The sequence below is a fragment of the Nerophis lumbriciformis genome, linkage group LG22 (assembly GCF_033978685.3).
Source record: "Nerophis lumbriciformis linkage group LG22, RoL_Nlum_v2.1, whole genome shotgun sequence".
Taxonomy (NCBI): Eukaryota; Metazoa; Chordata; class Actinopteri; order Syngnathiformes; family Syngnathidae; genus Nerophis; species Nerophis lumbriciformis.
The window spans coordinates 32342363-32363996 of NC_084569.2; the positions used below are offsets into that span (position 1 = coordinate 32342363).

General features: G+C 39.5%; 1 protein-coding gene across 1 annotated transcript in view; it reads right to left on the reverse strand.

Annotated features, from left to right (window-relative positions):
* Window positions 1–21634, reverse strand: part of cpt1a2b (carnitine palmitoyltransferase 1A2b) — a 134310-nt gene that overhangs the window by 91830 nt on the left and 20846 nt on the right. The window contains exons 2-3 of the mRNA XM_072915711.1: window positions 7772–7914; window positions 1952–2091 (exon numbers count right to left, since the gene is read on the reverse strand). Of these exons, the coding sequence (XP_072771812.1) occupies window positions 1952–2091; window positions 7772–7912 (281 nt within the window). The 5' untranslated portion in view covers window positions 7913–7914. The remainder of the gene's footprint in view (window positions 1–1951; window positions 2092–7771; window positions 7915–21634) is intronic.

Below are 21634 nucleotides of genomic sequence, written 5' to 3' on the forward strand. Positions count from 1 at the left end.
TCGTCCTGGTCGTGGAACTGTGGACCAGCTCTATACTCTCGGCAGGGTCCTTAAGGGTGCATGGGAGTTTGCCCAACCAGTCTACATGTGCTTTGTGGACTTGGAGAAGGCATTCGACCGTGTACCCCGGGAAGTCCTGTGGGGAGTGCTCAGAGAGTATGGGGTAACGGACTGTCTTATTGTGGCGGTTCGCTCCCTGTATAATCAGTGTCAGACCTTGGTCCGCATTGCCGGCAGTAAGTCGGACCCATTTCCAGTGAGGGTTGGACTCCGCCAGGGCTGCCCTTTGTCACCGATTCTGTTCATAACCTTTATGGACAGAATTTCTAGGCGCAGTCAAGGCGTTGAGGGTATCTGGTTTGGTGGCTGCAGGATTAGGTCTCTGCTTTTTGCAGATGATGTGGTCCTGATGGCTTCATCTGGCCAAGATCTTCAGCTCTCACTGGATCGGTTCGCAGCCGAGTGTGAAGCGACTGGGATGGGAATCAGCACCTCCAAATCCGAGTCCATGGTTCTCGCCCGGAAAAGGGTGGAGTGCCATCTCCGGGTTGGGGAGGAGATCTTGCCCCAAGTGGAGGAGTTCAAGTACCTCGGAGTCTTGTTCACGAGTGAGGGAAGAGTGGATCGTGAGATCGACAGGCAGATCGGTGCGGCGTCTTCAGTAATGCGGACGCTGTATCGATCAGTTGTGGTGAAGAAGGAGCTGAGCCGGAAGGCAAAGCTCTCGATTTACCGGTCGATCTACGTTCCCATCCTCACCTATGGTTATGAGCTTTGGGTCATGACCATAGGTGAGGATGGGAAAGTAGAAGTACAAGCGGCCGAAATGAGTTTCCTCCGCCGGGTGGCGGGGCTCTCCCTTAGAGATAGGGTGAGAAGCTCTGTCATCCGGGGGGAGCTCAAAGTAAAGCCGCTGCTCCTCCACATCGAGAGGAGCCAGATGAGGTGGTTCGGGCATCTGGTCAGGATGCCACCCGAACGCCTTCCTCGGGAGGTGTTTCGGGCACGTCCGACCGGTAGGAGGCCACGGGGAAGACCCAGGACAAGTTGGAAAGACTATGTCTCCCGGCTGGCCTGGGAACGCCTCGGGATCCCCCGGGAGGAGCTGGACGAAGTGGCTGGGGAGAGGCAAGTCTGGGCTTCCCTGCTTAGGCTGCTGCCCCCGCGACCCGACCTCGGCTAAGCGGAAGAAGATGGATGGATGGATGGATTATTATAGTGTTGACAACGTTAAAAGGATAAAGCCATTGTTTACAAATTTGGTAAATAAATAACCAAAAAATTTATATTTTGTTGTTTTCTTACTGTACCGAAAATGAACCGAGCCGTGACCTCTAAACCGAGGTATGTACCGAACCGAGATTTTTGTGTACCGTTACACCCTTACGTATGACCAATAGTTGCATGGACACTTGGACTTCACACGCAGGTGTGAATATACAAAAAACTAACTATCTGAGAAAAGAGACTAATTTAGTGCATGGAAACGTAGTGATTGTGTGGAACCGCTGCTCTATTGGATGCTGTCAAAATGGAATGTGAAAATTGTAAGTGTCATGCAAACAGTGAGTCAGTACTACTGTGGCAGTCAATTACAGACTGTTTGGGAAGTAGGCCATAGTTCATTTGCAGGCAGCGCACCCACATTGTTTACTTGTGACGCATCAGTCAAACATCCAGAGAACTTTAATGTTTGTAGATTAGCCTCTTTGGTTTGTCACACTTGCAAGACGTGACAACATGAGAAAAAAAACGTGTCACACTGACCCAAAAAAACAAGCAGATAACTGGGTCAAGTTAAACCAATGAGGACCGTTTCATGTTATGGTTAGTTTTGGATTTCAAACATGGAAACAAAATTGCTTTGTAATTAAATAAAAACCTTCCAGTGTCAACAATAAAAAATGACACAGGAATGTTTGTTTTTGAGCTGTGTGTGTACTAACTGTACCTGAGGGGAAGGTGTTGCTGTATTTTGCCAATGAGCCCCATGCTGGGATCAGAGCGCATATACATTGTGGCCAGGATGGCGATGGCGACGAAGAGCCAGGATGAAAGGCTGGCTGGGTACACTCCCTTGATCATCCGGTTCTGCAAGCAGACAGCAAAAAACACAAGCGAGGTGTATTCCTATTTGTAATTTAATGCTAGAACCACATTCCTAAATGCAACCCACCAATCCAGACAGTAGAGAGTAGAGGTGAGGGAAATAATCGATTTTTAGATGCAACGCAATTTGGACATGGACATTAATTTAAAAAATGTGATGGGAATAATTTTAACTGTTTCTTATTACAAATGCACTGTTTAAAAGTTGCAAGTGAAAAACGCTTACTTAGTGAAACAAAAAAATGTAAAACTGCATCAATATACCGTATTTTTCGGAGTATAAGTCGCTCCGGAGTATAAGTCGCACCGGCCGAAAATGCATAATAAAGAAGGAAAAAAACATATAAGTCGCACTGGAGTATAAGTCGCATTTTTTGGGGAAATTTATTTGATAAAACCCAACACCAAGAATAGACATTTGAAAGGCAATTTAAAATAAATAAGGAATAGTGAACAACAGGCTGAATAAGTGTACGTTATATGAGGCATAAATAACCAACTGAGAACGTGCCTGGTATGTTAACGTAACATATTATGGTAAGAGTCATTCAAATAACTATAACATATAGAACAGTGGTTCTTAACCTTGTTGGAGGTACCGAACCCCACCAGTTTCATATGCGCATTCACCGAACCCTTCTTTAGTGAAAAATAAAATGTTGTTTTTTTTCAAATTCAAGACAAAGTTATATGTTTTTGGTAACATTTTAGTATGGGGAACATATTCTAAGTTATAAAGACTTAAGTTTGAGTTTTTTAGACACTAGGGGAACATATTCTAAGTAACAAAGACTTAATTTAGAGTTTTTTAGACACTAGGGGAACATATTCTAAGTTACAAAGACTTAAGTTTGAGTTTTTTAGACACTAGGGGAACATATTCTAAGTAACAAAGACTTAATTTAGAGTTTTTTAAACACTAGGGGAACATATTCTAAGTTACAAAGACTTAATTTAGAGTTATTTGGTTAGGGTTAGGGTTAGGGTTATAATAAGGCCATGCCGAATAAGGCATTAATAAGTACTTAATAATGACTAGTTAAGAGCCAATATGTTACTAATTTGCATGTTAATAAGCAACTAATTAATGGTGAATATGTTCTCCATACTAAAGTGTTACCATGTTTTTTTCACTGGTGCACGTGCATGAACATCACCTTGTTCAACGAACAAAATCAACACAGTGCATAAACTCACAACAAATTACACACCTGCAAACCAGTCTGACTTCTGCTGTTGCCGTATCCGTAATACGCCGATAGGGAGAAGTTTTTATTTACACGATGAGTCGGGTGTGGCTTGACCTCCGCCGAACCCCTGAGCCTGACTCACCGAACCCCTAAGGTTCCATCGAACCCAGGTTAAGAACCACTGATATAGAACATGCTATACGTTTACCAAACAATCTGTCACTCCTAATCGCTAAATCCCATGAAATCTTATACATCTAGTCTCTTACGTGAATGAGCTAAATAATATTATTTGATATTTTACGCTAATGTGTTAATAATTTCACACATAAGTCGCTCCTGAGTATAAGTCGCACCCCCGGCCAAACTATGAAAAAAATTGCGACTAAGAGTCCGAAAAATACGGTACATAAATGAAAGATGCATCAATAATCAAATTGTATTCAAATCGTAGCTCCTGAATTGGAATCGAATCGTGAGGAGCTCAAAGATTCCCACCTCGAGTAGAGAGTCAATCATTTTCATTTCAAATGAAACGGTCAGGTATTAATAAAAACCTCATGTTCAATACAGGGGCCTTAATTTGCAGTGGTGAAGAACAGCATTGCGTCATACTGCTGTTTCTAATATTTTCCACCTCTCTCATGGCAAAATAAGGTCACCTAAAGTATTAGAAAAGGATGCATCAGTTTGATGAAGTGCAGTTTTACACCACAGCGAAACTCTGACAGTTTCCACAGAAACTAGGCATCCATTTTTATTAAACTCAATTTAATTTGCTGTAATACTAGTGAACGTTGACCATGTTACTTGCACGGACAGACCACCGGGACAATAATGAGTTGTGTAGTAGCTTGGAAAACTCTTGTCCACATGCCTACACAACCAGCGGTAAAAATAGTTGTGTTGCCTGTCAGTACATGCATGACAAGGAACTACTCAAATGTTACACACACGCACACACACACACACACACACACACACACACACACACACACACACACACACACACACATTACTGGGTCTTCACTTGGACCTGAGAAGCTGCTCTTCATTCCACCTCCTCATGAACAAAATTATATTAAAACAATCTCTCCATCAAACGCATAAAAATCCTGGAACTATGAATACCGTATTTTTGGGATTATAAATCTCAGTTTTTTTTCATAGTTTGGCCGGGGGTGCGATTTATACGTGAAATTATTAACACATTACCGTAAAATATCAAATAATATTATTTATCGTTCTCAGTTGGTTATTTATGCGTCATATAACGTACACTTATTCAGCCTGTTGTTAACTATTCTTTATTTATTTTAAATTGCCTTTCAAATGTCTATTCTTGGTGTTGGGTTTTATCAAATAAATTTCCCCCAAAAATGCGACTTATACTCCAGTGCGACTTATATATGTTTTTTTTCCTTCTTTATTATGCATTTTCGGCCGGTGCGATTTATACTCTGGAGCGACTTATAATCTGAAAAATGCGGTAAATGAAAAAAAAAATACGTGAAAACAAGCCCAGTCAAGAAATGTGAGCACATTTATAATGCTAACTATCGGAAGGATAGGAAAAGAAAATACATCTTAAAGGGATGAACATACAGGCGGTCCTAATATTACGTCATTTCGTGCTACGACCTGTTGTTGTTATGACAAGGGATGTGCGTTGATCAGCATCAAACGATTTTTGTGAAGAATTATGTGATGGACCATGTCTGTTAAATCCGATCACAAACACCGATCCCCTTTGACTGACACTATCTAATTAGTAGGGCTGCGAATCTTTGGGTGTCCCAGGATTCGATTCAATATCGATTCTTGGGGTCACGATTCGATTCAAAATCGAATTTTTTTCGATTCAACGCGATTCTCGATTCAAAAACAATATTTTCCCGATTCAAAAGGATTCTCTATTCATTGAATACATAGGATTTCAGCAGGATCTACCCGTCTGCTGACATGCAAGCAGAGTAGTAGATTTTTGTAACAAGCTTTTATAATTGTAAAGGACAATGTTTTATCAACTGATTGCAATAATGTAAATTTGTTTTAACTATTAAATGAACCAAAAATATGACTTGTTTTATCTTTGTGTAAATATTGGACACAGTGTGTTGTCAAGCTTATGAGATGTGATGCAAGTGTAAGCCACTGTGACACTATTGTTCTTTTTTTTTTTTATTATTATAAATGTCTAATGATAATGTCAATGAGGGATTTTTAATTACTGCTATCTCGAAATTGTAACTAATATTGATACTGTTGTTGATAATATTCATTTTTGTTTCATTACTTTTGGTTTGTTCTGTGTCGTGTTTGTGTCTCCTCTCAATTGCTCTGTTTATTGCTGTTCTGAGTGTTGCTGGGTCGGGTTTGGTTTTGGAATTGGATTGCATTGTTATGGTATTGCTGTGTATTGTTTTGTTGGATTGATTAATTAAAAAAAATTAAAATAAAATAAAATAAATAAATAAATGTAAAAAAAAAAAAATCGAATTTTTAAAAATGAGAATCGATTCTGAATTGCACAACGTGAGAATCGTGATTCGAAATCGAATCGATTTTTCCCCACACCTCTATCTAATTAGGTCCTCGGGATGAAAAGCGGCCAGCAGCTAATTATGTGTCTCCATACACAGTGTGGAGGCGCTCTCCTAAATTAATATTATTGGTTTATTAATAGGTGAAACTTCAAAAAATTAAATATCATGCAAAAGTCCATTCATGTCAGCAATTCAACTTAAAATGTGTGTCATTACTTGCAATGTGAGGTATGTAAAGCCTTTATTTGCTAATATTTTGATGATCGTGGCTTACAGTTTTTGAAAACCCCACATTTTCTGAGATTTTTAAGAATGTAATGTTTTCAAAAGCTGTAAGCCATAATCATCGATATTATATCAAAAGAAGGCTTGAATATCTTAAGTTGAATGTTATGAGCCTATGTCATACATCAGTTTCACCTTGTAAATCCAATAAACGGTATAAACAAACCTTCGCACAAAAATAAACATTTTGAGTTTCATCTGTAAATTACCGTATTTTTCGGACTATAAGTCGCAGTTTTTTTCATAGTTTGGCCGGGGGTGCGACTTATACTCAGGAGCGAATTATGTGTGAAATTATTTACACATTACCGTAAAATATCAAATGATATTATTTAGCTCGTTCACGTAAGAGACTAGACGTATAAGATTTCATGGGATTTAGCGATTAGGAGTGACAGATTGTTTGGTAAACGTATAGCATGTTCTATATGTTATAGTTATTTGAATGACTCTTACCATAATATGTTACGTTAACATACCAGGCACGTTCTCAGTTGGTTATTTATGCCTCATATAACGTACACTTATTCAGCCTGTTGTTCACTATTCTTTATTTATTTTAAATTGCCTTTCAAATGTCTATTCTTGGTGTTGGGTTTTATCAAATAAATGTTCCCAAAAAATGCAACTTATACTCCAGTGCGACTTATATATGTTTTTTTCCTTCTTTATTATGCATTTTCGGCCGGTGCGACTTATACTACGGAACGATTTACACTCCGAAAAATACGGTAAATAACTCTCAGTCACAGCTGATGGACGCTGTATTGAGAAAATAAAAGCAACATCAAATAGTTTTTCTCCTTCGCTGTATAGTTTTAGTGTGGGGACAAGTGCGTCTGTCTCCAATATTGTCCACACCTGTCTAGATCTAAACACAGCAGTGCGCTCTTAAATGCACGCCGGGAGTTGAGGGAAAATGACGTTAAAGCAAATGCTTGGCTCCGTTTACTCCAAGGGGAAATCTCCGGAGCAAAGTCTGTGTAGTTAGTCCACCATGATTATCAAGCCAAACGACGCTTGTGCGCATGGGCCTGACTTTGTGTTGCCTAAAATGCATTAATAAATGACGTTTTTTCGGTACTTAAGAAATTAGACGGAATTAAAAACCGTCTGGAATTTTATCGGGAATTAACATTGTCCATTAACAAATAAAAAGTCAAGGGCGGTCACGGCATGTTCTTGCCACCGATGCTGGTCAGTTTTTTAGGGCATTACGGCAAGGGACGAGGGCGGTCGCGGCACTTGCCGCATTTGTCGTGGTTAAATTCGAGCCCTGTACTATGTGTATAGTCAGTACAGTGTGAGTGATTGTTACATTCCCAGATGGCTCTGTGTCTAGGGATCGTAGGAGAACGCAACATAAAAGTGTATACGTGAAACCATGAATTGATTTACGTGTAAACAAGTTGAAAAACTTATTCGGGTGTTACCATTTAGTTGTCAATTGTACGGAATGTGTACTGTACTGTGCAATCTACTAATAAAAGTTTCAATCAATCAAAAAAACCGTAAGTGATTTAGCGGTTCATTTCGCAATAATTTAGGCATAATTTCCAATTCACATCGTCGTCGTAGGAGCGGAAATCGTACATAGACAGAGGACCGCCTGTAATTATAAGCAGGCTTGCTGTTGCTCACCTTTAAGCGGCTGACACGCTTTTTCCATGATCGCACTCCTGACAGGTAGATCTGGTTGAGGGCCTGATAGGAAAGACGCAGGTCGATGCCTTCCGGTGTTATCGTGAACTGGAACGCCACAGCCTGATGAGCCTCTGCCATTGCTATTATGGACACACACAAACAAAATGGAGATTGTAACTCATTTAACTTTGAGTTTTACCAGTGTCATTGTAACAGCTTAGTATGTTCAAATAGTTAAGCAAAATGTGAAAAGTGTAAAAGTTCTCATTGAATGAATAGATCTTCAAACCGAAATTAAGTGCATCATCACACCATTTCCTAGTTATAAACATGCACAAACGAACAGAGTACCTCATACAGTAGTGCAATATTTATGTACTGTTAAGATATTTAGTGCTAAGTGTTTTAGTAAAGTTGGAACTACATTTTTTGATTTCTCAAGACATTCACAGTAAGTCAAGCTTTACAGCTTTAAAGTGGTGTGACAAACAACAAAACACACAAACACATGCACAGGCACACTGTAGTTGACTGTATTACACTTGCACCTCTACAGTTACATTTCATACCTTTTTTTTTACAATAGAACGCAAATATTTACAACTGAACCACCAAGTCAAAATAAAGACAAAAGGAAGCATGCATTTAGAGCATGGGTGTCAAACTCTGGCAATATCAAATTAACATTAGAGCTGGCCCGTCGGTATTATACAGTGGCGGTGCCGCTGTAACACCGCATTCACCGCTAATACTCATACTTGCCAACCCTCCCGATTTTCAGTGCCCCTCTCGAAAGTCTCCCGGGGCAACCATTCTCCCGACTTTCTCCCGATTTCTACCCGGACAACAATATTGGGGGCGTGCCTTAAAGGCACTGGCTTTAGCGTCCTCTACAACCTGTCGTCACGTCTGCTTTTCCTCCATACAAACCTGTCACATGATATATGCAGCTTCTACACACACATAAGTCAATGCAATGCATACTTGATCAACAGCCAAACTCTCCTGAAGGAATCAATAAAGTACTATCTATCTATACAGGTCACACTGAGGGTGGCCGCATAAACAACTTTAACACGGTTACAAATATGCGCCACACTGTGAAACCACACCAAACACATTTCGGGAGAACATCCGCACCGTAACACAACATAAACACAACAGAACAAATACCCAGAACCCCTTGCAGCACTAACTCTTCCGGGACGCTACAATATACACCCCCCGCTACCACCAAACCCCGTCCCCCCAACCCCGCCTACCTGAGCCCCGACATTAATAAACTAGCATCCCAGAAAAGATGCCAGGTATCTGGCTTAGGCACATCAGATTAGATCAGTGTTTTGCAAACTGAGCAGTAAAAAGGCCTGCATGGTTGATTTATTTATTGTTGTTTTAATTTAGAATGTATTAGCCTGTGGAAAAAGTTAATGTTGATATGTACCTCAGAAGGCTGCAAATAGAAAAGAGGCATTCAATTTTTTATTTAAATTTGATTTAATATACCATTGGTGTTTTTTCATTTGTTTTTTGAAAGTTGATTTTGCACTATTAAGTTATATAAGCGTTGCTTGTTCCATATTCAGTGTTAAGGCAAATCAGTGTAGCAAACTGAGCAATAATTCACGTTTTATTCATGCACTTTCTCTTGCTACTTCAAGGCTTGAATGTTTGATTCATTCATTATTGTCATTTTATTTTCAAAATGTGGAAAAAGTTTATTTTGATATTTACCTCAGAAGGCTGCAAATAGAAAAGAGGCATTCAATTTTTATTTACATTTTATTTGATATGCCATTGATATTTTTGAATTATTATTATTATTATTATTTGAAACTCGATTTTGCATGTCACTATAAAGTTATATAAGCCTTGCTTGTTCAATATTCAATGCAAAACTTGTTTGGGTCCCTATTAAAAAGTTAATTTGTTCATCCTTGGCCCGCGGCTTTGTTCAGTTTTATATTTTGGCCCACTCTGTATTTGAGTTTCACACCCCTGTTTTAAAAGGCATTAAGTCCACACATGCCGACTACTGCTCAGTACCCTTCGTCTTTTTATTTGAAAATTGCAGCCAGAAATGGGTTTGTTTGGATGTAAAAATTGGATAGGATCCCAGTGCAGCTGGGATAGCCTCCAGCACCCCTGCGATCCCGAAAGGGACAAGTGGTAGAAAATGGATAGATGGATGGATGGATTACGTTGCAGCAGTGCAGGTTTTTACATACAGTAACAGAAGTAAAACGTAATGATAAACAAAAAGTAGTACCGTATTTTTCGGAGTATAAGTCGCTCCGGAGTATAAGTCGCACCGGCCGAAAATGCATAATAAAGAAGGGAAAAAACATATATAAATCGCACTGGAGTATAAATCGCATTTTTGGGGGAAATTTATTTGATAAAACCAAACACCAAGAATAGACATTTGAAAGGCAATTTAAAATAAATAAAGAATAGTGAACAACAGGCTGAATAAGTGTACGTTATATGAGGCATAAATAACCAACTGAGAACGTGCCTGGTATGTTAACGTAACATATTATGGTAAGAGTCATTCAAATAACTATAACATATAGAACATGCTATACGTTTACCAAACAATCGAAATCCCATGAAATCTTATACGTCTAGTCTCTTACGTGAATGAGCTAAATAATATTATTTGATATTTTACGGTAATGTGTTAATAATTTCACACATAAGTCGCTCCTGAGTATAAGTCGCACCCCCGGCCAAACTATGAAAAAAACTGCGACTTATAGTCCGAAAAATACGGTAATAAATACTAGGGGTGTAAAAAATTTTTTTCTAATGAATTGTGATTTTTACTTGTAACATTTATTAATTGATTTTTTTTTTTTTTTTTTTTTTTTTAAATCAAAAATCGATTTAATTTTATTTTTTTTAATCTGTCTTGTCCAGCCTTTCAGGCAAATCACATTTTTTATGTAGATGCCCATATCTGTTGTACAGATTTACTTGTGGGATACTTCTCTTGTTGTCTTATTTTTATTTGACTTTATTAAATGTTTGGGTAGAATTTTATTAAACAAGTAATATATAGAATAGAATAGAATAGAATAGAAAGTACTTTATTGATCCCTGGGGGAAATTCAGCACCACAGTTCGCTCACAATAGACAATAATAATAATAAATAAAATAATATATATTATATATATAATATATAATATATGAATGATATAAATATATTATACAAATATTCTACATTTAAGTATAAATATAAATTAATCAGATCTGTTATTTTATGGAGGGATGTAGTTAATCATAGAGTTGGCACCCAATGTTATTAAAAAAAAGTATTGATTACCAATCAAGAATTGTTTTACATTGAGAATCGATTATGAATCGAGTCGTTAGCCCCAGGAATCAAATCGAATTGTGTGGTGCGCAAATATTCACAGCCCTAACAACTACATATTGCAGTGTAAAATGTATATATAAATACAATAAAAAAAAATAAAAAAACACTATCATCCGTATGGCACACCACGAAAACCAACTTTGGGACCGAGTGTTGCATTCAACCCAATGTAAATGTAAAAATGCCATTCCAACGCAGTAAGACCCATGATGCATTAAGTTTCCACGTCACACTTTCAAGCCCTATTATGCAAATCCAACTTTTCTTACCTATTGGTACCTGTTGTTTTGTATTTGGGATCTGCATACATTGCGTTGCAGATATATTTATAAAACAATCTAACCCACTGGTGACGTCAGTGGATTATCCATATATGGTAGAAATGGAGCCACATTAATAAGACAAAATTGGACAGCTTCGCGGAAGCCAATCATCTCCACAAGTCCATCTTTTCTAAACCTATCACTGGGCTAAGTCCATCTTTCTGCAGCCCATCTTGCAACCCGGGTCCATCTTTCCAAATGTCTATCAAATGTCCAGCTCCATTTGATGGCTGCCCAATCACCGGGGGAATGCAAACTTTTTTGGCCCGCCCCTCCAAAGCGATCATTTATAAATCACTTCTAGTTGCGGCAATGTGGCTGCACTTTCACTATTAATAATTTCTTAAGTTATAATGTTGTGATCCAAAACAATGTTGTAAATGCACAGTTGTCTGTTTAAATTAATTTTGCATATGATAGACACTTGCTGTTGCATTTTAGATGCACTGTCTGGTTATTAGCAGGTGCATGAGTAGCGTTAGGCTTACCGTATTTTTCGGACTATAAATCGCAGTTTTTTTCATAGTTTGGGTGCAACTTATACTCAGGAGCGACTTATGTGTGAAATTATTAACACATTACCGTAAAATATCAAATAATATTATTTAGCTCATTCATGTAAGAGACTAGACCAGTGGTTCTTAACCTTGTTGGAGGTACCGAACCCCACCAGTTTCTTATGCACATTCACCGAACCCTTCTTTAGTGAAAAATATAATGTTTTATTTATTTTTGTTCAAATTCAAGACAAAGTTATATGTTTTTTTTTTACTACTGCACAAAATGAACCGTGCATGAACATCACCTTGTTCAAAGAACAAAACCAACACAATGCATGAACTCACAACAAATTACACACTTGCAAATCAGATGGAAAATTAGAGGTAACATTGTTTGGGGGTATCCATAATACTTAGACTTCCTTTTTATTGTCATTCAAAAGTTAACTTTACGGTACAGATACACCGATAGGGAGAAGTTTTTATTTACACGATTGATTGATTGAATTAAACTTGTATTAGTAGATTGCACAGACCACTAAATGTTAACACCCGAATAAGTTTTTCAACTTGTTTAATTAAGTTGGGGTCCACGTTAATCAATTCATGAGTCTGGTGTGTCTTGACCGCTGCTGCGGAGGTCCTGCCGAACCCCTGAGGCCGACTCACCGAACCCCTAGGGTTCGATCGAACCCAGGTTAAGTACCACTGGACTAGACGTATAAGATTTCATGGGATTTAGTGATTAGTAGTGACAGATTGTTTGGTAAACATATTGCATGTTCTATATGTTATAGTTATTTGAATGACTCTTACCATAAATGTTACGTTAACATACCAGGCACGTTCTCAGTTGGTTATTTATGCCTCATACAACGTACACTTATTCAGCCTGTTGTTCACTATTCTTTATTTATTTTAAATTGCCTTTCAAATGTCTATTCTTGGTGTTGGGTTTTATCAAATAAATTTCCCCAAAAAATGCGACTTATACTCCAGTGCGACTTATATATGTTTTTTTCCTTCTTTGTTATGCATTTTCGGCTGGTGCGAGTTATACTCTGGAGCGACTTATAGTCCGAAAAATACGGTAACTATTTTGTTGAATATAATTTGGCAAACAAATGGAAAGACGGACATTTAGTCAAAACTACTTTTATATCAAACATATTTGCGCTGTGTATAATAACTGATTTTATTGAAAAAAATGAGAACTGAAGTCATGAAAATCTATTATTTTTTTAGACCCCCCCTCCCACACACACACACACACACACACACACACACACACACACACACACACAAACACACACACACACACACACACACTTCCGTGAAGCCGCTGGGAGAGAAAAAATTCTGAAACCGTGCCTGATCAAAATGTTGAATCAACAACCAAAAAAAATTAACTAATGTTATTAGGGCTGCAACTAACGATTAATTTGATAATCGATTAATCTGTTGATTATTACTTCGATTGATCGATTAATAATTGGATAAAAGAGACAAACTACATTTCTATCCTTTCCAGTATTTTATTGAAAAAAAAAAAACAGCATACTGGCACCATACTTATTTTGATTATTGTTTCTCAGCTGTTTGTACATGTTGCAGTTTATAAATAAAGGTTTATAAAAATAAATAAAAATAAAAAATAAATAAATAAATTGCCTCTGTGCATGCGCATAGCATAGATCCAACGAATCGATGAATAAATTAATCGCCAACTATTTGTATAATCGATTTTAATCGATTTAATCGATTAGTTGTTGCAGCCCTAAATGTTATCCCTACTACCACTACTAAATACAGCCACATTGTGGTCCAGATCAGGATACTGCTGTTGCTTTAATATATAATATTTATCATGGCGCCGTCTTTGTCTCATCATGAATTATGAATGACTTGTGTGCGATTAGTCCACAACCACATGTTGGGCAAAGCAGTAATAGGAAGGAACAAAAGAACAACCTAAGCAGTAGCAAAGGACTGATGAAGAACCTACACTCAAAAAATACAACATGAGTAACTTAAACATCACCAAGTCAAGGGTGTTTCATTGTTTTATGCTCTATTATTGACAGCAGTTAACATTTTTTCAAGACTTGTGTAAAATTGATAAAACATTTGTGAGGAGCAACTCACTTTTGCATTATGCCCACATCATTCTAACTTGACTCTCGCCAGATCCTTGTAGTTCGCTGAGCTCCACACAAGGATCTGGGACTTCTCTGTTCACCTCATTCACAGAAGCAATGTCGTCTGACACGCTCTGGTTTGGTTTCCAGTCATTATGGCATAAAAAAGGCATAAGGCATAAATCAGCAATCACGATCACATGGAAACAAATATTGTGCATCTGTAACGACGTGGTCACATGGTTATGCGCGGGTCGTTCTCCCGAGATGCGGAAGGAAACTCCGGAGGCAAGGAGCAGCTGAGACAATGATGTATTGTCTATGAAACATGCAAAACTACAGAAAGACTAGCGTGCCGATCGCACGAGAAGCTAAGCTAAGGAAATGGCTAGCGTGAAAGCTCGGCATAAAAACAGGCAAACAAAAAGCAAAGCTTAGCTCTGGACTCGTAGGAATAGACAAGCAAATAAGACAGCCAGACAGTGTGTGGCGAAAGAAAGGAATATGTAGCTCTCTGATCAGTGCCCAGGAGCAGGTGAGCGTCCCAAACACTAATCAGAGGCAGGTGAAATTAATCAGCACCCATGGAAACCAAAACACAAACCCAGGGGTGCTGAAAACAGAAGTGAGGTAGTCAAACTAACTTGAACAAAACATGATCCGGGCAACGGATCATAACAGCATCCCTATAAAAGCACCATTTGGGACAGGTTACAAAGGCCCTAATGCAGGGGTCGGCAACCCGCGGCTCCGGAGCCGCATGCGGCTCTTTGATCACTCTGATGCGGCTCAGCTGCATACTCGTCGACCCACCCTATTTTTCCGGGAGGTTTCCGGATTTCAGTGCCTCTCCCAGAAATCTCCCGGGGCAAACATTCTCCGATTTTCACCCGGACAACAATATTGAGGGCGTGCCGTGATGCCTTTAACGTCCTCTACTACATGTCGTCGCGTCCGCTTTTACACCATGCTATCTGCGTGCCGGCCCGGTCACATGTAGTATGCGGCCTCTGCTTACACACGTAAGTGACTGCAAAGCATACTTGGTCAACAGCCATACAGGTCACACTGAGGGTTGTGATATAAACAACTTTAACACTCTTACTAATATGTGCCACACTGTGAACCCACACCAAACAAGAATGACAAACACATTTTGGGAGAACATCCGCACCGTAACACAACATAAACACAACAGAGCAAATACCCAGAATCCCATGCAGCCCTAACTCTTCTGGGCTACATTATACACCCCCGCCCACCTCAACCAACGCACTGGGGTGGGGGGGTTTGGTGGTAGCGGGTGTGTATAATGTAGCCCGGAACAGTTAAGGCTGCATGGGATTCTGGGTATTTGTTCTGTTGAGTTTATGTTGTGTTACGGTGCGGATGTTCTCCCGAAATTCATTTGTCATTCTTGTTTGGTGTGGGTTCACAGTGTGGCGCATATTAGTAAGAGTGTTAAAGTTGTTTAAACGGGCACCCTCAGTGTGACCTGTATGGCTGTTGAACAAGTATGCCTTGCAGTCACTTATGTGTGTCTGCAGAAGCCACATACAACATGTGACTGGGCTGGCAAGCTGTTTGTACAGGTTGTAGAGGGCGCTAAAGGCAGTGCCATCATAGCACGCCTTTATTGTTGTTGTTTGGGTGAAATTCAGCAGACATTCGAGAGAATAGTTGCTCTGAATTTCGGGAGTCCCCTGGAAAAATTGGGAGGGTTGGCAAGTGTGATGCTGTCAAGCGGCATTCTTATAAAACTTGCGGGCCGCACTAACATTACATTTTCATATTAAGGTGCGGGCCGCGTGTCTGAGACCCCTGGTTTATACATAGCACAAAGCAAAAAAAAAACTTTGTATGCAGTGTTATTTCATTTTAAATTTCAAAAGAGTTTTGTGGCTCCCATTGTTTTCTTTAATTTGTGAAACGGGTCAAAATGGCTCTTTGAGTGGTAAAGGTTGCCGACCCCTGCCCTAATGGAAACTGTTAAAAAAGAAATTCAAAAGAAGGAACCACAGTATGTCATTTTAAGAAAATGTATAGTAAAAATCAGTCATACGAACTAATATTTCAGATAGATTTAAACAAGAAAATTAAGCACGAGCTGCATAGACTTGACAGAAAAAGCTTTAAGTACTGTATTGGGTTCCTTTCATTGAGTTCAAACCATTTCAATAGGCAATACAAGCAGCATGTGTTAGTTATTTATTCTCAAACAGGAAAAACTGGTGTATAATACTAGTCGTATTACCTTATCGCTGAGCCGTGCGCGATACAGAGAGTAGAAAATGAACTACATGTGACCATATAGAGACAGAAATTATGTGTAAATAATAGGGGTGTAACGGTAAACAAAAATTTCGGTTCGGTACGTACCTCGGTTTAGAGGTCACGGTTTCGGTTCATTTTCGATACAGTAAGAAAACAACAAAATTTGTAAACAATGGCATAACATACATATACACACAGGGTCCATTGCCAGGGTTAATGTGGTCAACATATAGAAAATAAAAACTAAATAAGATAAGGCTCAGAATGGTTTCTTAACAAAACCTTTCTACATATAAAGTGCTTTTTTTGATTTATTGATTGAGACTTTTATTCGTAGATTGCACAGTACAGTACATATTCCGTACAATTGACCACTAAATGGTAACACCCCAATAAGTTTTTCAACTTGTTTAAGTCGGGGTCCACGTTAATCAACATTAAACTGCCTCAAGTTGTTGCTCAGATTAAATAAAATGACAAAACTTTTCTTCTACATAAAAAAAGTGCAACACTAAACAGTTTCAAGTCAACTCAGCCTCAGATTAACTTTTCTTCCCCCCCCCCAGCCTGGCTAACTTGGCAGTAAGAGGATATATGGGCTCATTGTTCTTCCACCATAGAAGTTGGTCAAAATCTAGTTTTAATGCAATATGGTCTTAAATCTGCTGCTATAAAAACATTTGTTATTGCTTTAGCCCTGTGTTGCACCTTTTCTTTACACAACGTGCGGTACGCTACTTAGTATGTCCGTGTGGAAACTCGTTCGGTACACCTCCGAACCGAACCGAAACGGTTCAATACAAATACACGTACCGTTACACCCCTAGTAAATAAGTTTTATAAAGTGAGGATATTTGGTTTGTTTAGTACAAGTACAAAGCATAAACCTGTTCTCTATGAAAGGTATCCTCAAATGACTTTTTAGTGAGGCTCTTGCAGAGGAAGGGTGTGGTTGGAGGGAAAGACTGAACAGTTCTAAACTACATACTATATACTACAACCACACCTCGAGTGCACTGTGCAACAGGTGCATTCTTATGTGAGGGGCTACCAAACCTGTATAGTAAGTGGTCAAGGAGGACAAGGTGGAATCTTGCCAATCAGGTCATTGCAGGTGAAAATGTCAGACCGTGACATAGGCTATGTTCACAGTGCAGGGTAGGATGTCCAATTTGTTTTTGTTTTTTTCTCAAATACAATCTTTTTATGTCACAAAAAAAAATGTGAATGCAAACTGACCCGCGTGCAGACAAGACATCACAGTGTTTACGGAAGCAAACGTGGCTTCAAATCTAGTAGGTCTCAGTTAGGGATGTCCGATATTATCGGCCGATAAATGCTTCAAAATGTAATATCGGAAATTATCGGTATCGGTTTCATAAAGTAAAATTTATGACTCTTTAAAATGCTGCTGTGTACACAGACGTAGGAAGAAGTACAGAGCCCCAATAAACCATGAAGGCACTGCCTTTGCGTGCCGGCCCAGTCACATAATATCTACGGCTTTTCACACACACAAGTGAATGCAAGGCATACTTGATCAACAGCCATACAGGTCACAAAATGAGGGTGGCCGTATAAACAACTTTAACACTGTTACAAATATGCGCCACACTGTGAACCCACACCAAACAAGAATGACAAACACATTTCGGGAGAACATCCGCACCGTAATACAACACAAACACAATACCCAGAACCCCACAAATACCCAAAACCCCTTGCAGCACTAACTCTTCCGGGACGCTACAATATACCCCCCCGCTACCCCAAACCCCGCCCCCTCCAACCCCGCCCACCTCAACCTCCTAATGCTCTCTCAGGGAGAGCATGTCCCAAATTCTAAGCTGCTGTTTTGAGGCATGTTAAAATAAATAATGCACTTTGTGACTTAAATAATAAATATGGCAGTGCCATGTTGGCACTTTTTTCCATAACTTGAGTTGAAGTTGTTCTCTTATTTTGGAAAACCTTGTTACATTGTTTAATGCATCCAGCGGGGCATCACAACAAAATTAGGCATAATAATGTGTTAATTCCACGACCGTATATATCGGTATCGGTTGATATCGGTATCTGTAATTAAGAGTTGGACAATATCGGAATATCGGATATCGGCAAAAAAGCCATTATCGGACATCTCTAGTCTCAGTCAATTGTGGAAATTTCAAGGATTTTGTGCAATCAAAGTCAACATTTTCTGAACCATGTTATTCATTAGAAGATTGAAAAGGAAAAGTGCAAGTATTTTGGCTCTGGCAGTTTGCAGGAAATTTTGTTTCAATGTCTGCCCTGAGGAGCGTGTTTGTGGGCAAGCAATCGCAAGCATGGCAGTGGTGGAACATTGATGGGACTTTCTAAACATTATTTTCATTTGTCAACTATTTCTTTTGTAACCGTCTATTTTTGCCAATAATTATGACACTTATCGCTTTTTGGTCAGATGAATGCGACCGGAGTGTTCACACCTTGGTTGCATCACATACAAATCGGATTTGTATCCACATATGAAAGAGGCCTGGGTTGGATTTGACAAATTCGCATTTTTTACACTGGCATGAAAACAATCAGACACAGGTCACATATGGGCAGAAAAATCGGAACTGACCTGCAGTGTGAACGAGGCCTTAAAGGACGGGTGGCGTAGTTTAAGACAGTTCTGGGCAATTCATTGAAAAGCAATCAGACTGACAAAAAAACTGCCTTGACGTTGATTTTCCCCTATGCGAGTTTCAACCATTAAGTGTTACAACATGGGCGATGTAGCCTAAAATCTATATCGCGATATATATTGCAGAATTTTGTTGTAACAATTTGTAACGACATATTAGTTTGTATGGAAATGATAAAAGAACCATTTCAAATCAGGTTAGAAAGCCTCCTAATTTAGCTGCTGATTTATGTGGTAAGGAGCTGCATAACTTTTCACTTGTATTTTTTTTTAATCATAAGCTAGTCAACCTGCTAATTCACTGTTAAAAGCTGGTTACTTACAAGGGTTATCGGCCCCAGTAACCTTTAATAATAATAATAATGATAATAATAATAGGCTTATTCAAAGTGGCTACCAAAAAACATTCCAAATATTGTAACATCAAAAGGAAAACCTATAGAGCAGGTTTTAAATTACAAATACCGTATTTTTCGGACTATAAGTCGCAGTTTTTTTCATAGTTTGGCCGGCCGGGGTTGCGACTTATACTCAGGAGCGACTTATGTGTGAAATTATTAACACATTAGCATAAAATATCAAATAATATTATTTAGCTCATTCACGTAAGAGACTACACATAAGATTTCATGGGATTTAGCGATTAGGAGTGACAGATTGTTTGGTAAACGTATAGCATGTTCTATATGTTGTAGTTATTTGAATGACTCTTACCATAATATGTTACGTTAACATACCAGGCACGTTCTCAGTTGGTTATTTATGCCTCATATAACGTACACTTATTCAGCCTGTTGTTCACTATTCTTTATTTATTCTAAATTGCCTTTCAAATGTCTATTCTTGGTGTTGGCTTTTATCAAATCCATCCATCCATCTTCTTCCGCTTATCCGAGGTTGGGTCGCGGGGGCAGCAGCCTAAGCAGGGAAGCCCAGACTTCCCTCTCCCCAGCCACTTCGTCCAGCTCTTCCCGGGGGATCCCGAGGCGTTCCCAGGCCAGCCAGGAGACATAGTCTTCCCAACGTGTCCTGGGTCTTCCCCGTGGCCTCCTACCGGTCGGACGTGCCCTAAACACCTCCCGAGGGAGGCGATCGGGTGGCATCCTGACCAGATGCCAGAACCACCTCATCTGGCTCCTCTCAATGTGGAGGAGCAGCGGCTTTACTTTGAGCTCCCCGCAGATGACAGAGCTTCTCACCCTATCTCTAAGGGAGAGCCCTGCCACCCGGCGGAGGAAACTCATTTCGGCCGCTTGTACCCGTGATCTTGTCCTTTTGGTCATAACCCAAAGCTCATGACCATAGGTGAGGATGGTAACGTAGATCGACCGGTATATTGAGAGTTTTGCCTTCCGGCTCAGCTCCTTCTTCACCACAACGGATCGATACAGCGTCCGCATTACTGAAGATGCCGCACCGATCCGCCTGTCGATCTCACGATCCACTCTTCCCTCACTCGTGAACAAGACTCCGAGGTACTTGAACTCCTCCACTTGGGGCAGGGTCTCCTCCCCAACCCGGAGATGGCACTCCACCCTTTTCCGGGCGAGAACCATGGACTCGGACTTGGAGGTGCTGATTCTCATCCCAGTCGCTTCACACTCGGCTGCGAACCGATCCAGCGAGAGCTGAAGATCCTGGCCAGATGAAGCCATCAGGACCACATCATCTGCAAAAAGCAGAGACCTAATCCTGCAGCCACCAAACCGGATCCCCTCAACGCCTTGACTGCGCCTAGAAATTCTGTCCATAAAAGTTATGAACAGAATCGGTGACAAAAGGCAGCCTTTATCAAATAAATTTCCCCAAAAAATGTGACTTATACTCCAGTGCGACTTACCGGTATATATGTTGTTTCCCCTTTTTTATTATGCATTTTCGGCCGGTGCGACTTATACTCCGGAGCGACTTATACTCCGAAAAATACGGTAGTTGGGTTTTATCAACAATTTGGCCTCTAAAATTAGGGTGAAGCTTGGGTTCTTCTATTAAGAAATAAAACCTGCTTTTTTCTTAAGGTCAGAAAAAAACAACTTTCGTGCCAATAATTGATAATGGAGACACGCTTTGTTTGAGTGCTTTATTTAAATGCCTCCAGTCCTTGGACACTGTTTTTTATTACCGGTAACCATTAAGATTCGTTATTAGCTGTCTCCATCTCACCCAACACTGTCAACCGTATTTGAAATCAGACTGATCTTCACTGAGCGCCCGCAGAGGACTATAACTTTAATGTAGAGATGTCCGATAACCTGCCGATATTATCGGCCGATAAATGCTTTAAAATATAATATCGGAAATTATCGGTATCAATTTTTTTATTATTGGTATCGGTTTTTTTTGCTTGTTTTTTTTTTTAAATTAAATCAACAACAAAAACACAAGATACACTTATAATTAGTGCACCAACCCAAAAAACCTCCCTACTCCATTTACACTCATTCACACAAAAGGGTTGTTTCTTTCTGTTATTAATATTCTGGTTCCTACATTATATATCAATATATATCAATACAGTCTGCAAGGGATACAGTCCGTAAGCACACATGATTGTGTGTGCTGCTGGTCCAC